The sequence below is a fragment of the Octodon degus genome, unplaced genomic scaffold (assembly GCF_000260255.1).
Source record: "Octodon degus isolate 3935 unplaced genomic scaffold, OctDeg1.0 scaffold00150, whole genome shotgun sequence".
NCBI classification, from domain to species: Eukaryota; Metazoa; Chordata; class Mammalia; order Rodentia; family Octodontidae; genus Octodon; species Octodon degus.
In genome coordinates this window covers 4,313,303-4,326,741 of record NW_004524726.1, presented here as the reverse complement: position 1 = coordinate 4,326,741, position 13,439 = coordinate 4,313,303, and the positions used below count along the sequence as shown (strand labels likewise).

At 34.4% G+C, this 13,439-nt stretch overlaps 1 protein-coding gene across 1 annotated transcript in view; it reads right to left on the bottom strand.

Moving 5' to 3' along the window:
* Positions 1-13,439, bottom strand: part of Diaph3 (diaphanous related formin 3) — a 523,261-nt gene that overhangs the window by 210,564 nt on the left and 299,258 nt on the right. The window contains exon 22 of the mRNA XM_023702376.1: positions 2,828-2,957. Coding sequence (XP_023558144.1) covers positions 2,828-2,957 — 130 coding nt within the window. The remainder of the gene's footprint in view (positions 1-2,827; positions 2,958-13,439) is intronic.

The window sequence follows — 13,439 nt, the reverse complement described above, 5'->3', positions numbered from 1 at the left end:
TTCTACTTATTCATAAAGATCAGATTTAAACTTAAGACTGAAGCAGCTTATTTGAAAGTAATCAATGAAACTTTTATGATCAATTAATTATAACTGTTTATATGAGGAAAAAATATATTCAACTCCTGAAAGTCCATAAAAAAGAAAAATATTACAACAGTATACAGAAATTCTATAATGAACCAAAATGTTTTCACTGAACTACCACAGAAAAGCTGTAAGCCATTATCTCTTAAAAAAGAAGTAGCTCTAATAAAGTAGATTTTTGAAAATTGTCACATGGGTAAGCTCATTAGTTGCAATGAAAGCTCCTCCTGCTGATCCAGGAGTACCTAATGACTAGGATTTGTTAACTCTCAAAAACAAAGGTACTTTTTAATTCATGGCGCATCTTGCTGAGATTTGCAAGTTGTAAAGTTTTCAATGTGATCTCTCAGACTGGAAATTCTCAAAAGCGAACAAATACTAATTTCATCTAAAACATTACATGTACTACTCTAAAATCTCATTCATCAATTGGGTCATGCAATCATAAAAAGAAACTACGCTCAACAATCACCTAAACTTGAAAAACATCATCTCAGTAATGGCTCTTCTATTTCAGGAAGCTGGCCGCTCCCAGAGAAACACATTAGTGGATCTGCTGACCCACACATGCTCATGCCTCCACTGGAACAGATGGAAACTAAGCCCCACAACCCCAGCACGGCCAGGAGAAACACCAAGAAAGGAAGAAAAGGCAGGAAACAAATCCCCAAACTACAACTCTGCAAGACCTTACAAAAGGTAAATATTTTTTAAAAGTGAAATATCACAATGTTTACACAGAATTTCAAGTAAAATAAGTCAAGATAAATTTTTTTAAGTTTATTTACAGCAAAAATGCTAGAAAATGAATTTTAAATTAAAAAGGCATCTACATTTAAATTTGAAAAGGCATCTAAAGAAAAACTATGTTCCAGTTTATTATTTAGTTTTAGCAATAGAAAATAATAAATTGGTGAGAAATCCAAATAGTTATTATCCAATAATACTTGTCAAGATTCCTGTTAAGGTCCTAACATGTCTCCCCAGTGGGCTGGGGGATCCCATCTATCAGTCAAGGAACTCTACTCCTTCCCTTCTAGACAAGCCCTGTTACTTACAAAGTTAATGTCCATCAAGAATGCCCATTTTCTATTTTTAAAAATCTAGTTTGCTCACATATTCCACAATTTCAGAAGTCTCATTTCAGGAATGTCAATTTATGCCTTATTGCCCATTCAGTGAAAAGTTATTTGTAATACATTCAAGTTTACTGTAAATGTTTCCCCACATTTGGTTCTATACTCTTTTGTTCTATCTTACATGGTTTAATGAGAGATAATTTTAAATGTTTCTATTTCTTAAATTCCATGTGTGTACATGCAAGTGCTATGCGCATGTGTATAAACATTTTCTTTTTATCCCAAGAACATTTTAAGATAGCATAGGGACAAATTAATTCAATATTGTGAGAATATTAGATTTTTGTGTAAAAGTCAAAGTAAAATTGTTCTTATAATTCCAGGCTATTTTCAAAGTTTCTCCAACAAGCTGTGTGAAATATATACTTCAGAAGAACATGCATTGAGGACAAAGTTAAAAAACAATAGCTTATCCAATCACATTTTGCAGATTAAGTCCTACAATTCTCATTTTATATAAAAAGAAAATTTAAAGAAGGCAGGAAGGAAATAATAAAAGTTTTAGGAAGAAATAATCTAAGGTGGAAAAAAGTAAATTGTCCTTTAAATTGACAAGTTTTATTATTGACAAATACAAAGATTACAAACATAATTTAACATTACTAATTACTAGTGATCAACACAAAAGAATGCAGATATTCCATCACTTCAAATGCACTGTCTTCCAAATGGTATTCATTAAATAGTTGTTTGGAGCCAATTAAAACTGTTTCATTAAAATATAAAACAAAATTGGATTTTAAGGTGGTCAAGGATTTTTATTTAAACTATCTTACAGCTAAGTGTTAATAATAAATCTTTCCCTTTATGATCTTTATAACCTAGTCTAAGCCTACAGAAAGGGCTAGAACCTGGGAATAAACTTGGGAACAAGGGTGGCAAACTGTGTGTCTGGCAGTTGGGGTCTACCTAGACACAGAGAGTTCAATACCATTAGATGGACTTAGAACTCAGGCAAAAGGGACACAGACTGCTGGTTAGGGACTGAGGTACAAAACAATTATTCTGTGCATGCAGATGGCAAAGAATCAAGGGAAGGGCTGGCCAAATAGCTCAGCGGATTAAAGCACCTGCAAGCACACACAGACGCTGGGGTTCGATCCCCAGGCCTGTCTTGCCGGCCCCTCTCCCAGGGCGCTCTGAGATGGCGACTGAGACTAAGTGTAGCGGCGTACACCTGTAATCCCAGCACTTGGGAGGCTGTGAATAGGAAAATCACTAAGAGTCCGATCTAGTAGTGAGACCTGAACACCCTGTAGATCCTTCCCTAAAATACCAGGGGGAAAAAAAAAAAAAAAGAATCAAGGGAATTGACACTGCCACTGAAGAAGGCATTTAACAGCACAGGCTCAAGCTTCACAGGCACCCACGGATTTAAGCTACAAAACAATGTGTTTATAAATAAAAAGCCTTATTAACCAAATATATTAAACTCAGTTCTAAACATAATGAATAAAGTTGATATTCTTTAACTTCATATTTTAAAAATGTGATAACTCAATACAAAAAATTTTAAAAATAGTAGGAAGTATATATAAAAAAGCATTGTTTTGTCTTTTAGAACACAGCAATGAAATATTCTATCAAAATAAACCACAAACCTTTACTAGCTTTGTCTAAATGTTCCAAATCGTCCACAAAATTCAGGATATCAGGATACTTTTCTTCACATATTTCTACCAGGAAATGAAGTAGCGTTGTTTTCTGGTCTGCTGATTTTATGTCCTTTAACTAAACAAATAAGAGACAAAAACACAAGTACTTTTATATTCTACCTAGTCACATAATGTTAAGACTGTATTTTGTAGATAAGAAACAAATTGTAAAATTAATTAGTTCCATTTATACAAAACAAATACATGAAAACTAATTTGTACTTGTTTAATAAAAGATCAACAACTTTTTTTTAAGTAAAATGTCTGTACTGGTATGACAGACATTCTACTAGAAGAATCACACTGTGTATCTGGCAGTCCACCGAGCAGTGATAATCTGAACAGAATGAACTTGTGAATAAAGTGTAGGGAATCAGGAAAAGGAGGGACAAAATGCAAAAGTACAATGTCACAGGCAGGCAGAGTGGCATGTGAAAAGGCACACTGTGATTTTGACTTCATTTGTCCTGCAAAGATTTATGTGTGGCAATGGTGGCGGTGGAATGTTCAAGAGATGGAACAGAGTGAAAACTTTTTAGGCATGAAAGGATTTCTTCTGTTGGTCTCTGGAAGTTCTCACAGAATGCTGTTCTAAAAGCCTAACTCCACCCAATCTCTCTGGTTCCTGGTCAAGGTGGTGGAATCGCCAGCTCTCTTACATATTTCTGCTGTTGCCATCCGCCATGTCAGAATGCATCCAAGACACTTTTCACTAGAAAGGACCCTAGCCAAATATATCACAACCTTCAACTTCCCAAAATGTGAGCTAAAACTGTTTTATGAGTTAGTCATCTCTAGCATTTTGTTATAGTTAATGAAAAGCAGACTTAAATACAGCTATAGGTGAGGAAGAATATGGTATATTTTATCAGGATAAGTAATCCCATAATAAAAGTGTATGTGCAGAGGGAGAGGGAGTAGTACAAAAGAAAAGATACAAATCTGAAAAGATCAGAATAGGAAGAAAGGAAGCCATGCAATGCAAATAAGCTTTTGATTCTGAAGCACTGCAACTTTTTAAAACTGGCTGAGAGATGATTAGATAAACATTTTAAAAAGCTACCTTTGGTACACTATGGATAAAAGATTAGAGGAAAGGTAATATCAGAAGCATGAAGAGTAATTTACAAAGCTGTGGCAGTAATTCAGGGAAAGACATAATGCAGCCTATACTAAGATTGCACCTTGTACTTGGAGAGTGGAGAGAAGGAAATGCTGTGGGCTTCGAAACCCATGTGACACCATTGACTGAAACATTAGGAAGGATGAGAAATAAAGTTTGGTGGAATGGGCAAGAAAATAGATGCTTCAGCTTGCAAAATTAGTGTAAAGCTTTTGAAAGGACATATATTTACATAGCTATAGAACTGTGTTTCTGAGCAATTCTTCATTCATGCTCCCTAAGGAGTCACATTTTAGCAGTGTTTCCTAATTGTCTAAACCTAAGAAATGTTACACCACAAAGGCACTGCATTTAAAATTAATGTACTAGATATAAACCTGAGCTTTGTGCATATCAGTGGCATAAGAATTTTTTTACTCCCATAATACCAACTTTCTAATCCTTGAGCATGTTAGTCCTGCTGATGATACATGGTTAAACCTTAAAGGAATAAAATGATTTGGGAACATCATTTTGTTATGTCTCTGTGCTAAAAGTGAGGTATTTGATCCAAGGAGCCTAGACAGTTACATAGAATTTTTAAAAATGGATACAAGCTTACAAAGATCAGAGTTGACGAATCCTAATCTAAAAATGGCCAAGAAATGAAATCAGAAAAGAGAAGTGGTGAAGCTAAAATCTGAACACTAGGCCAAAGTTAGCTTGGTTTTGGTGTGGTGACTGATAGTAGGAAGAGCGGGCTAACAGGGGATCTGGTAGTGTTTGCTGCGGAGTAATCATTCAGGACAAACACACTTATAAGGATAAAACAAGCCACTCACTCCTCTCATGACAGAATTCAAAGCTGGAAGCTTTTGCCTTGGCTAACCTGTTCAACTCTATTTACTTGCTTCCTTTCCAACAATTTTCTGTTTTGAAATGGGTATATATAAATGTACATGCTACATCTCAGAAAAACATTAAAAAATAATTAAAATCAGACAGTGGAAGAATGAGATTCTGTGTCATACCACATAGTATTAACATACTGATTTGAAAAATACCACAAGTTTCCAAACTACAAGCTGTTTATCTCACATGCTGATTATCGATGATTACATACGTGATACATTCCAAAGCAACACTGCTTACTATACAGGTAAATCCAAGAACAGCTCTGGGTTGGGGATATATATCAGTGGTAGAGGTTTTTGTTTAACATGTGAGAAGCTCTAGGCTTGATCTCCAGCACCACACACACACACACACACACACACACACACACACGCACACGCACACAATCCTAATGGTTCCTAGTATTTTATAAACATGCTTCTATGAACACTTAGTCTACTACTTGATACCTTGTTTAAAAGGAACATAGATTTCACAATATTCAGCTGAATGCTTTAAAAGAGTACTTCAAAAATAATGGCTCCATTATAGCTAGAGAAATTGCCATAAACATGTGTAGACCTAGTAAATGTTAAACATGCCCTTAAGAAACTTATATCCATAAGCAAGTTATTGGATCTTAGTTTTCACACAAGTCAGAGAACTGAATATAGATGGGAACTCTAAGTTCACTTTCAAATCCAAAACTATTATGTAACCATTAGAGTAGATCTAAGTGAATGTAAACATAGGAAAAAACCTAATAAAAGCAATTAGAATAAAAATGAAGGAACAGTTATAATCTTATTTCAGATGTTATTTTTTGTGTTCTTGGGTCACTTCCATTTTTCCCTATGGGTTTTGATGTTTACATGTTAACCTGGAGGGTTAAACTGATTCATAAATTTCCTTACAACTTCATGATTTCACTCATACTATCATTTTTCTATGAGGTCATCTGGAATGCTTTCATAAATATAACAGCTTAAAAGCTTTGCTTTGTTAAAGAGCACTGTAGGAAATGAGTTCTTTTCTTTCATTTTTCCCTTTAAATCAGTGACAATCTGAGGAATTGTAGAACCCAGGATAAACAGCCAACATCTTTCATTAGGATGTTCCTTTCGTGACAAAGTGGATGAAAGGTTTGCATACCCTATTAAGACAAGCACATCTACCTCTATAATTGTAGAGGTGGAAAAATGTGGTCCAGAAATATCTGTAATACAGGTAAATAGACGGCAACTACCGGGACTATCAACACATCCCTATGATAAAAGAAAAGTCAATCAGATCAATCTCAATCTTTATCCATGAGCAATAGAATTCAAAATTAGGATTCTGGAACACAGTATAGTCTGCAGCAACTACCAGTTTAATCAATGTTAGGCACGGGCAAACACAGATCTAAGTTATTCAAAGACAACATAAAACCTATACTAATTCAGGGAGAGAGTGCTATTATAGACTGTTGAATTGACGCCACCAACTGAGGAGCCAGCCATATACTGCTGACAGTCTAACATTGAAAAGTATACTCATGCAATATAAAATAGAAGCACAATTCCAGAATTCCCAATTCTATATTTCACAATTATGTAATTACAAATGAAAATCACTCAAACTTCAAAATGAATTAGAAACTAAGCTTAATAAAAATGAAAGGTTCAAATAAGCATTTTGTTGATATTGTATCACATCTCATTTATGAGCTAATCTCCAGATCTAAGTCCCAGAGTTCTAACATTGTCAGGGAAAATTCCACAATGCTGCACAAGTATTGTTCCTGCCTCAATTATTCTCCTCTCTTCCTTAAACAAAAACAATAAAAAAAAAACTTTTTAAAAGTATGAAAGTTCATCAAAATGTATTTCCCCATTTGTCATTTCTCCAATAGACATTAACAACTCATGCACATTCTATTTATCCTAAACACTCACATCAAAATCAGTGTCTAGCCTAGCAAAAGTAAGGCCTGGATAAAGCAGTTAATTTGTTGAAAAAAGAACTTAAGCACACTGTAAAACTAGCTTTTAGAAAGAAAATAAGACTATTTGCTTGAAAAACTTGCTCAAGTTAAAAAAATATGCTATAACAGACATTGTTGACAGGATTCCTTTTGTATTATTGTCATGAGATTTATCTGACTGATGAGTAATTATCACTGTTAAACACAATTTCTTATTCATGTATTGTTTCTTTGAGGTACGTTTAATGTGGCATAAGTGTCAAATAAACAATAAGATGGATGGAGTTTCTCCAACTACTCTGTTCATTCCAGACAAAATAATGTTAAAAGCAGATCCTGTAATAAATCATAGTCTACTTGTCAGTCTGGAGAAAAATTCCCTTGTGCATACAATACAAGATTTGGGAATATTTTTAAGGTATACAGCATAAATTTAGATTACACTTAAAGAATACATTATTGTTCTAATCACAAGGAAGAGAATTCTCCAAATAAAAATTTAAGTAATTTCTTAGTGATTGTCAAAATCCAAACAACTGCAACTCTTTAGTCTTTGAATAAAGAAACCTACATGTTAAGTATACTGTGAAATTAGTATCTCTCCTCTCCCTTATGTTTCTATCATCTATGTATGGTTTGTTTTGTTTCTGCGGAACCGGGGATTGAACTCAGGCCCTTGCATTTGCCAGGGAAGCACTTATTCTACTAAGCCATCTCCCTGCCTGCCCCCCAATTTATGTATGTATGAAGAGAACTGTCTCTTTAGAATTTGTAGAAATTGCAGAGTACCAAAAACATAACAAAATCCTAAGAACCTTCTAACAGTCCCACAAATAGTATAGAATACCCAAATCTATAATACTGAGGCTGAGGATAATATCTTATTTGTTAATTTCTATGAGACAGGGACTAGCCAAATACTATAGTATGTGTCAAGTAGTTTAAACTCACAACATACCTATGAAGAAGAAACTAAGAGATATTCATTATATAAAGGAGAAAATAAATTTTCAGAGATCATGTATCCAGGATCACACAACTACTACTAGGGAACATGGTTTAAATCCAGGTCTATGTAAAGACAAACCACTTAATCACCATAAATTATAGATCCTCTATAAAACCTTTATCTAAATTAACCTTTTAATACCTGGAGAAATAAATTCTTAGAAATACATAAAACAACAGAAGAGTATTAATGAAATTTAAAGTCCTAATGTCTATCACATGTTAATTCTAGCCCAGAAAGCCTATAAAAAGATAGTACAAAGATCATGACATATATTATACATTTTTAACAACAAAATGAATAAGACGACATCTAAATCACGAGTCTAATAATTCATTATATGTTTCTAATAGGTTAGTGCTGACAAAATATTATACCAATATCGTTAGAAGAAGAGAACTTAATCATTTAATCTTATATGTATTTGCATAAGTTTAGAGTCAATGGGCTTGATACAAGTTTACCACTGAAAATAACCACCACTAATAAATATCACTTTCTGATATGTTTATGTGGGCATCTGAGCGCATTTGGCTGTGTGCATTTGTGTGTTCATATGTACAGTAAAATTGCAGCAAAAATCTGAAGGAAAACAACATGCGTATGCCACTGCCAATGTCATTAATAAAAACCATAAAACTTTTGTAATATTAAAAGATAGAAACTGATAGACACAGAATAGACTACATAGTAAATAATAGAAATGTTAGATGAATTAGTTATGGTATTCATATGCACAAATCGTATTAATTTTTATTTTTAAATGAGATTTAAATTCTAAGATCAAGATGATGCTTCAAATAATACAGACATCTATAATTATAATAACATGGTTTCTAAAACCAGATGATTTCTGTTAAGTCATATTTTTAACATACTTCTCTTGAAATCTAGTGAATATAGAAATTTTTATATGAAAAGCACTTTTGCATATTGCTAAGTTTCTTATATCATCTATTATACATTTCACTGTCTTACTTATTTATACACCTATACTACAAAAGATCTAAAATAACTCAATATTCTTTATTAAAAGGGCTATTAACTTCATTTAATATTTAAGGATCAGGAAAGACCACTAACAATAAATGGGAAAAGAACTTGAATAAACAATTCATACAGAAATACAATTAGAACACAAAAAGCAAAATAATAAGCACTTTGGTGATTAAAAGTATCAAAAGATACAAGGTATTTTCATCATTTATGTCATCACTTTCTGACAAACAAAAACAATAATCAGGTCAGCGAGATAGTTCAGTGGACTGAAGGACTATGGTTTGATTCCTGGTACCACATGCCATGCTGGCCCCACACCTCCGGGCCCACTAAGCCACCACAGTCCTGGAGTGGTGGTGCACAGCTGTAATTCCAGCGCTGGGGAGGCTGAAAAACAGAAGGATCATCACGAGAACCAGCTGCAGAGGAGACCCCTACAAAATACATAAAAAAACAAAAAACAAAACAACAACAGCAAAGAAACACTCTGACCAACACCACCTCATCACAGCCAAGAATTGCATAGAGAGACATTTTCAATTAGTACTGCAAGCAAATGCAAACTGGAAAAATCCAGGAAAACAATTTTGTTATGAATGTCAAAAATTATAAAAAGCATTCTCACTGGAGCACAAAACTGCCCAACCGAAGGTAATAGCTAAAGTGAAATTTCAGTACACCTATTTCAATCTAAAATTAAGAATTTTGCATAAGAACAAAAATTGGACTCCATGTTTAAAAAGTGAATAACAAAGTTAGTATAAATGGATCAAGTATATTAAAAGTTAATATTGTTTTTATTATTTTTAAAGTGTTTTTAACTTAAAAAAGCAGAAGAGTTGTCACATGCTCTTCCCTCTATATACACAAATAACCCTGTTAATATTCTGAATTGGTGTGGAACACTTGCTATAAATTATGTACCAGTAACTCTATCGATCCACACTTTATATTAGGGCTGATTGTATTCTCAATTCTATATTTTGACAAATCTCTAATATTATGCACCTATCACGGAAGTAGAATAGAATAGTTTCTTCTCTCTAAAAATTGTGCCACACTGTTCATCATTTCCTTCTTCTCTGTCCCCAGAACCCCTGGCAGTCACTGGTGTTTCTACAATCTCTCTACTTACAGCATTTACAGAATGTCACATAAATGGAATCATATAGCATGTGGATGTCTCAGGTTGTTTCTTTTACTTAATAGTATGCATCCTACTTCCAACATGTGTTTAGGACTGAGAGATCATTCACTTTGGATATTAAATGACATTTTCTACTCTCTGAACATATCATAGTTTGTTCATTTACCTATTCTTAAAAGACAGCTTGGTTGCCACTATGCTTTGGCAATTATGAATTAAATTGTTGTAAACATTTGCATACTACTTTTTGTATAGACATGAGTTTTCAACTCATTTGGGTAAATACCTAACATATAATTACTGGCTTCTTTGTGAAATTTACATGTAGCTTTCAAACTGCCATTTAATAACAGTGGATGCACACTTTCGTACCCCACCAGCAATGAATAGGGATCTCTGTGCACAAACTCCTCACCAACACCTGATCTGGTGGGTATTTTGATTTTTAGACATTATAACTGTAAGAGTTCTTCCTGTGATACAAATGAGAATCAGGAAAGAAGTACAATAATTTTTGGGCTAGGCTGGGAGTGGAGTTTCTATGGATGGTATGGTGTGGTAGAAGGCACTGAGTGGGGAAGGCTTCGTATACGAATAAAAAAAAAAAGAAGTTTAGGTTAACCAGAGGGGAAAGAAGGCAGCAGAAGTGAGTTAGGGAGTGGCACATTCTTGGTTTTGGATCCCCATGCCATGCTGGCTCGCAGCCACCATGAGGACTTGGCAGACTTTTGTATGGGCACAGACCCAGCAATAACAACTGAGTTGTGAAAAAAAAAAAAAAAAGTGGCAAATGCTTAAATAAAAATTACGATGGCTACTTATATTCCCATTAGTCCTCCTCAAAATACCCTGTCTACTTAAAAAAAAAATATATATATATATATCCCATTGTTCTTTTTATTTCCTGAAGCAGTTGTAGAAGTCTTCTTTCACGAATTATATTTTGATGGCTGCTTCAACATGCTGAATCAACTCAAAACATTCCCAATAATTTCTGTCCAATGAAAATACATTATGGTGTGTTCTACCCATCATATTCACTGGATCTGCACCATGGAACTTTAGGCTCTTCCCCCAAAATAAAATGACCGTAAAAGTAGAACATTTTATTTATTTATTTATTTATTTATTTATTTATTTTATATTTTTAGAGAAGGGTGTACAGGGTTTTCAGGGTCTCACTAGTAAACTGGATTCATAGTGATCCGCCTGTTTACAGCCTCCCAAGAGCTGGGATTACAGATGCACACCATCACACCCAATCTTAATTGCAGTCACAGCATGAGCTGGCACAGCAGGCCCTAAGACTTTTTTTTTTTTTTTTTTTTTTTTTTGTATTTTAGGGAAAGGTCTAAAGGGCATTCAGGTTCTCACCAGGAGATGAGACTCCTAGAGATCCACTTGTTTAATCCTCCCAAAAGCTAGAAGTACAGGTATGTGCCACCACGCCCAGTCTCAATTGCCCTCACAGATACCCCCACCCTGGGGATAGGGGGCTGATGCCTCCACCCCTGCATTTTAATCTGCTGAGCCATCTGATCACCCAAAGTAGAGCATTTTAAATCAATTCGGGACATTGAGGGATTCCCAACAGAACCATTAAAGACACTAATGAAAAAGGATTTCCAAAACTGCTTTAGAAAATGGCAAAAGTGGGCTGGAGAGATGGCTCAGTGGTCTAAAGCACCTACTTGGAACAAGCTTGGCAAAGCACAGGGACCTCGGTTCAATCCCCCAGCACCACATGCCAGCCAGCTCCGCCCCCTGGTGGGCGGAGCTGGCCATACACACACACACACACACACACACACACACACACACACCCCAAATAAATGTAAAAATAAAATAAAAAAAATATAAAAAGAAAAAGAAAATGGCAAAAATGATGGGATAAGACTTTTCAAAGTGAGGGGCATTAATGGTTAGACATTTTATTTTTTAAAAATCTAAGCATTCACAGTGCATTGTGATCAAATCTATCCTACAGTGTTAGACACCCTGTAGTGGTGTCTTCTATTATTCAGCAATGGCGTTCAGTGCCAAGTTTTGTAGAAGTAGAAAAATTCCACTTCTGTTCCTTTTGGTATGGATGTACTACAGAATTACACTGGAGTAAGACAAACTAGCAGAAGAAAAGTTCACATTTCACATGGCACAGAAGTCCTCAAAGAAATGAAGACCCCAAAAGGAGCTAATGTCAGTTAATTATATAGTGGTTTGGACAACAAATAGTTATGAAAAAAGCAACAAACTTACAAGGAGAGATTTAAAACAGGATATATTTTTTTAAACAAGGTCTGTATAGAGGTTTTCAATTTTCTGCTTCTTATCCTTAAAGATGAAGACTTTGTATACTTGTAGAATAAGGTTTTTTACATGAGAATTTCATCTTCTGATTTTAATAAACATCACAGAGGTCAAAATGATCTCTTTGCACCTGCTGTTTTGCAAATGCCTTTAACTTAAGTAGTCTATGTGCCAAAATAGCATTTTAACCCCTCAAACATCTTTTCATATGCTTATTTGCCATCTGTAAATCTTCTTTGGTAGGCTGTCTATTTATGTCTTTTGATCCATTTTAACTTTTTTCATATTGCTGAATTTTAAGACTTTTATACATGTGTACTTATTTTAGATAAAAAATCATTTATCAGATATATTTGCAAAGATTTTCTCCTAGTTTGTTATACTTTCATTTCCTTAAGTGTTACAAATTTCAAAGAAGTCAAGCTCCTCAATTTTTTCCTTCATATATTATGCTTTAAATGTTATATTTTAAAAGTTATTGTCAAACCCAGGCTCAAGTATGGTGTACAGTTTTACATTTTATTTCATGGCAATGGTGGCAAGTCTACGGCACGTGGGCCATGGCAGCTTATCACTGAAAGCTCTAAAAGGTTTGCCATTACTCATCGATGGTAGATTTCAAGTCACTTTGTCACAGCCAGGAGGTCTTTGTCAACATTCCTTCTCTATTCAATCTCTTATAATTGCTCTGGTATTCCTTTCCTATAACACACTATTTTTTATATCAAATTATTCTATTTTTTTCTCAAGGATCAGTTGACCATATTTTTATGGATCTATTTTGTGGTTCTCTATTCTGTGCCACTGATGAATATGCTTTTGTTTTCCAAAATTATGCTTTGTCTTATAGTGTCAGACATCCAACTCGGCTTTTCTTCTTTAGCACTGGGCTGGCTGTTCTAGATCTACTCCACATAAACTTCCAAGTATCGCACAGGAAACACTTGAAAGAATTAACAACTGGGACCATCTCTTATTGACAAGTTTTTTCACGTCAAAAGAAATTATAAACAAAGTGAAAAGACAACCCACAAACTTCGAAAAAATCTTAACTAATAAGCACTCAGACAAAGGTCTGCTCTCTAGAATATATAAAGAACTAAAGAACATTAGGACCCCTAAATTTAAAGACCC